The following is a 6,000-nucleotide window of genomic DNA, read 5'->3' on the forward strand; positions in this document are numbered from 1 at the left end:
AAAGCGTTTCGGAAATGCATTTCCGAAGTGAGGGTATTTTGGGTTTTTCACCAAAGGTGACCAAGAAAAGAGGGAGGTAGAGAAAGAAATTTCCATTTTTTATACTCTCCGTATTTTAACAATTTTCATAAATTTCAATTTTACCACCATTTTTTTTAGCACCACCGGTTTAGTCCGGTTCGGGGTCAGTTCTGAAATCAAGTGGCTTCAGCCTCATCCCGATCGTAGTTGCGGAGAATCGAGGAGGATATTTATATGCAAGTATCACCGGGGTATGAAAAAATATGCCAGACAATACATTTTGCATGTTGAAAAAGACGTTATATGGCCTAAAACAATCACCTAGAGCATGATTTGGAAGATTCACTAAAATCATGACATCTTTGAAGTACATGCAAAGTCAAGGGGATCATACATTGTTCATTAAACACTTGCGACTAGGAGGAGTAACATCTTTGTTAGTATATGTGGATGACATTATCATGACTGTTGATGATTGAAAGGAGCAACAAATCTTGAGTCATTGTTTGGCTAAGGAATTTGAAATAAAAACTCTTGGAAAATCTTGAGTCATTGTAGTAGCACGTTTTATTGCTGAAGCAGAATTTTGAGCCATGAGACACGACATTTGTGAATTACTTTGGCTCAAAATTATTTTAGAAGATTTGAAAATCAAATGGGAAGGACCTATGCAGCTCTACTATGATAATAAGTTAGCTATCAATATAGTTCATAATCGAATTCAACGTGATTGAACTAAGCATATTGTAGTTAATAAATACTTTATTAAGGAAAAGCTTGGTAGTGGACTATAGGCATGGCAAAAAAAATCTAAACCCGGTCGCGCCTGCCCCAAATATATATAACAAAGAAAAACCGATTTAAGTGGGTGTGGAGGCAAAGGCAGGGAAAACTTGATTTTTAAGTACTGGGGGGTATGCTAATATACCCGCCCTACCCCCACCACCGTATATTAAATTTACTTGATTTCTCTTATTTTTAATACATTGTTTACCCATTTTTATCCTTTTTAATCTTAATATAGAAAGTTTATTATAATTAATATTTAATTTTTTAAAAATACCAATTAAATAAAAATGACCAAGTATTTAGTTTAACTATTAATTTTTGTTGCTATAAAAATATATTTTATTAAAAAAAATTATAACTTTTGTTGACAGATGCGAAACAGGAAAACCCATTCTCTGTTGGTGGCGAAGTGGGTGGTCAATTGTTATCCATAATTAGGTTGGGAGTGGGGCTGGGGTGGGGCGGGAATGGTAATACTTAAACCCACCCCACCCTGTTGTCTTGACTAGTGGACTGATTTGCACCATATGTCTTCTCAAAATGCCAACTTGTAGATATTCTCACTAAAGGACTGAAAGCTTAAATTGGACGAATTATATCTAAGCTGAAAATAAACAATACTTATTCATCGGCTTAAGGAAGAGTGTTGGAAATAATTAAATTCTTTTTTATATTTTCCCATTAAAAAGTTTAGATTCATGTATGTTTAAATTCATAAATTTAAGTAATTGAACTAGTATTTATTTCTCCTTATACAACATGTAATTAATTATACAATATGTATAAATATCTTAGTTGTTGAGTGCTTCACTCACTCAAACAACGTTCAGAAAAAATTTTTATTCTTATTTTTTTAGATGATCAACTCTATACAAATAAAAAACAAAATATATGGCTTATAAACTTAGAGGCCTTATTCACTTAGCTTGCAATGAAATTTCCCACTGCAAACATTTTTCCTCCCTCCTATCTCGATGTGACAAAATGATTAAAATGAACCAATAACCAATATACTGAATCTGAATTTGAGTTTGGATATATGCTACCATCCTTCATAAATGGAACAAACTAAAATAGGTCAAACCCTGAAATTAATCCAGATTCACATAGCTAGTTAGATCATATAATTAATTTGCACAATATTAAATAATTATAGATGCATTATCACATAACATATAACATAGATATGTAACACTGACATTTCGAAACAAAAGTTTGTCAGATATTGGCACATATCAGTGTCAGACACTGATATATGTGATTAAAATATAAACATACCTAATTGGCGCATGTAACTGGACCAATCACTGATTTAAGAGTGGCGTTTTGAATTTTACTTGGGCCTGTGGAGAAAATGAGATAAAAAGCTTTAGACATATGAATTTACAATTTAGAAATTATATAATTAAGAATAGTCTAAGTTTTGATAATTATATATATTTTACTTACCACTTGGAAATCTTTGTACAAAGAAGCAAGCACCAATAACAAAGTAGCAGAGTAGGAGAATAACGCCTTTCATGTAGTGAGAAGTACCATCCTGCAAATATGATATATGTTATGGTCAATATTATATAACATTTCATTAAGAGATTGATGAAAAAACTAAATTTGGTGTTTTCTTCTATTGAATGTGAAATTTACATACCTGTAAAGTGAAGCTTGTGACTATAATTGCCACAGCTAGAGAACCTGTCTCAAGGAGGTTGAAGTTTAGGTCCATATTCACACCCATTCCCCAAGCAACAGTAACACAGAGGGGAACCTGAATTTTAATATTATATATGTTTCGTTATAATTAAAATAAATGAAATTCTATTAAAATAGTTTTAAAATGTGGCCCGCAACAATAATTATAGCTGCAATGTAAAAGATTTGAAGGTCTCTGCAACGGTATTACAGATGCAGTTGCGACCGCATTCTTGATCAATATAAAAGTTGAGAGTATGTTTATTTACCACAAACATGGAAATTTGAGTAGCAGAGCCCAAAGCAACACCTAAGGAAATGTCCTGCAGTCATGAAATCAATTTAGCTTCACTAGAATAAAATACCTTGGAAAATAAGTATGGAATTGATTATAACACTATAATATAAATTCTTACCAGCTTGTTCTTGAAAGCGAAAATGATTGCTCCTGCATGTTCAGCTGCATTGCCAACTATTGGAAGCAAGATTATGCTGAGGAAACTCACAGATAAACCCCATGAATCTGATGCATCCTGTTAACAATAGTTTATGACACATTTATAAGCTGTTATTATAAGCTATTCTGAAGAGTTTATGAAAATAAGTTGAAAAGAGCTAATGGAGATTATTATAAGCTCTATCAAACAGTCTTAAGAGTGCTTAAATTAGTAGCTATAAATTTAAATAAGTCAATCCGAACAGATTCATTTCATATATTATACATACATAGCTGCTTATATGATAAACACTTATTCAACAAGTGATTAATTGAGCTTTATATCTTAATAATTTGGTTGAGTTACCTCAATTGTATCAACCACATATTCAGACAATATAGCAATGAACACAGTCATTCCCGCCAACCAAGCAAATCCACTCCAAAATCCAATCACAGCCACTTCTGTTTCATTGTTATCACCTTCGCCTTCCTGCTCAACAATGTATCATGTTATAAATCCTTTTAATAAACTATAATTGCAACAATCAACAATTCAACATTTTCATATATGGTTCAGTTAAGAAAACATACGTCTTCAGCTTCAAATAATTGCCTATGTGTCCATAGTTGAAAGATCAAGTAAATAAAATAAGCAGCCAACATGACAATGCTAGCAGCTCTTGACAAGTAGAGTGTAGGCTCTACTGTGAGTTCCGGTAATGCAGCACTGTATGTGAATAGCATTGGAAGCGACATGCATAACAATGCCAATAGTAGCATAAGTGAGTTCACATCTGCTTGTCTCTGCAAAATTCAACACTTAACATTAGCATTAGTTCTAACCAAAAATCAGATTCAGTTTATCACATGCGATTCATCATTAACTAAAGCTCACTAGGAACTTGTGTTCAAACAATTTGTTAAAGACCATGAATTAAAACAAAGAAATCCCAAAATGGAATTTTAGGATCTTACTCTGTCATATTTTTGCTCCAACCTAAGATTGGCAATGCCACCACAAAGTAGAGAAGTTCCAAGAACGAGCAGAAGATTTGAAAGAATGGAACCCAAAAGAGAATACTTGACAACGGCAATTTTATTGGTGCTAAGAGCAAATATTGCAATTATGAGTTCAGTAGCATTTCCACACGTTGCATTAAGAAGCCCTCCAACTGTGTAACATTGGACAATATATAAACTCTTTAACTAGTTCCAACAAACACACCATAATCAATTAAATTCCAAATTGAACACTAATTAATTAATACTAATGGACAATTTTATATCTATGAAGCACCGACACCTCTAAGAATAGGTGTATCGCGGTGTCTTACACGCGTTGGTGTCCGATACTTGTATGACGCATGTATGACAAGTGTCGAAAAAGTCTTACAAGTGTCGGAAAAGTCAAACAAACATCCCCATAAAAAATGATTGTTTTCTTGTTTCCACACTCTTTGAATCAATGTCCGACACCCGTAAGATACTCACACAACACGTGTGGAACAATTCAGACAAGTGTTTCAAAAAAATTGTTTTTTTCTTTGCTTCAACACACCTTCTACATTTTTATGGACAAATCTCTTAAATATCTAAAAAGGTTAACATGTATGACAACAATGTTATCAATGCATAACTAAAAGACATCAATTTAGACTATAATATTCTTAAATTTTTAAATAATAGATGAATACATAAATGTTAAATTTGGTTTTTGTGTCTAATGTTTTTGAAATAATTGTTGTCATGTCAGAGTGTTTGTGTCCAGGTGTCCGTGTTAGAGTTTGAGCTCAAAAGTTTATAATACCTGTAGGACCGGTGAAGAAAGCAATTTGTCTGCAATATTTGAAGAAGCATCCACCAAAACATAGAAATTTAAACAAGAATCAACAATCAATTCAGAAACAAACAATGAATTGAAAACAATATATTTACTTTGTATGATTCATTAGATTCCTTACTCTGTAAGAAAGCTCACGCGTTCAGCAAGTGGAGTAAGCCCAAGTAAACTCAATATGAAAACCCATGACTGTTCACAAAAATTCAAAAAACCAAGTTATAATCATCATCGTTAAGCATCGTCACCTCTAAAAAGAAGTGTGTTCGTGTCGGTGCCTGTGTCAGAAACAGATACTTTTCATTACATTTAATTTATTCATTTTTAAAATTATTATCAGTGTTAACTGTCAGATCGGCGTTATATTTCCGGTGTCTGTGTTCCATTCATTATCATACAAAAAAATGTTTACAAATTAAGAGAATGAATGAACGGACTAACTCTTCCTAAGGCAAGATCATGAGCTACCATCGCACCAGGAACGGCAAAGAAGAGAATGGAAAGCTTTGTACCAAGAATAACCTCTTGGATGTTAGCCAAAACAAACCTAAGCGAATGCCATGGAATGTGGGAGACGAGAGTAAATTGAGATTTCTTTCGCAATGAAGCAGAAGAAATGTTATGCGCTCTTCGACTACGGCCATTTCCGTGTCTTGATTCCTTGCTCAAGACCTTTGGATTACCATTCTCCAAAAGCCATGATCGTTCATCTTGTGTTTTGTCAGAAGCCATTTTCGTTGTAAAAGTGAACAAAATCACCTATTTTCCATATTTATAGGTAACATATATGATGTTTCTTTTTTTGTCTTAAATCCTCTCCTTTCATTTCTCTCTTCATTCTTCTCCTCTCCCTTTATCTCCTAAAAGAGAGATTAAGATTAAAAGAGATAAATAGAATGAATGAGAAAAATAGTCTTTTTATATATTTATATATATATAAGAGAAAAAAATTATTTTTTTCTCTCTCTATATTTTGTCAATAATAAATATATGTTTTACATATTTTATTATATTTATCCACTCCATTATTTTTTTTGTTATATTTATAAATGATAAATGAATGGTCAGTTTTTTTTTATCTTTTTTACATAAGAACAAGTGAAAGTGTGGCTCATAGCAAATTTTCTAAGCATGGGCCACCTATTGTAGAAGAAGTTGATCATTGTATTTCACAACAACACTTGCAAGGTGTTTCATGAGGAGAAAGGTTTGATCTTGTCCACAC

The 6,000-nt window shown here is 32.7% G+C and overlaps 1 protein-coding gene across 1 annotated transcript; it reads right to left on the reverse strand.

The window, feature by feature from the left end:
- Positions 1-1,635: 1,635 nt before the first annotated feature.
- LOC131637194 (vacuolar cation/proton exchanger 3-like) lies at positions 1,636-5,530 on the reverse strand. Its single transcript, XM_058907781.1, has 12 exons — positions 5,217-5,530; positions 4,900-4,967; positions 4,746-4,774; positions 3,914-4,110; positions 3,530-3,742; positions 3,303-3,428; positions 2,916-3,032; positions 2,769-2,822; positions 2,459-2,575; positions 2,260-2,350; positions 2,089-2,153; positions 1,636-1,895 (listed from the first exon to the last, which is right to left on the reverse strand). The coding sequence occupies exons 1-11, from the start codon at positions 5,505-5,507 to the stop codon at positions 2,089-2,091; spliced, it is 1,368 nt and encodes a 455-aa protein (XP_058763764.1). The 5' UTR covers positions 5,508-5,530; the 3' UTR covers positions 1,636-1,895.
- Positions 5,531-6,000: the final 470 nt, after the last annotated feature.

This window comes from Vicia villosa, unplaced genomic scaffold (genome assembly GCF_029867415.1).
Source record: "Vicia villosa cultivar HV-30 ecotype Madison, WI unplaced genomic scaffold, Vvil1.0 ctg.001941F_1_1, whole genome shotgun sequence".
Lineage (NCBI taxonomy): Eukaryota > Viridiplantae > Streptophyta > Magnoliopsida > Fabales > Fabaceae > Vicia > Vicia villosa.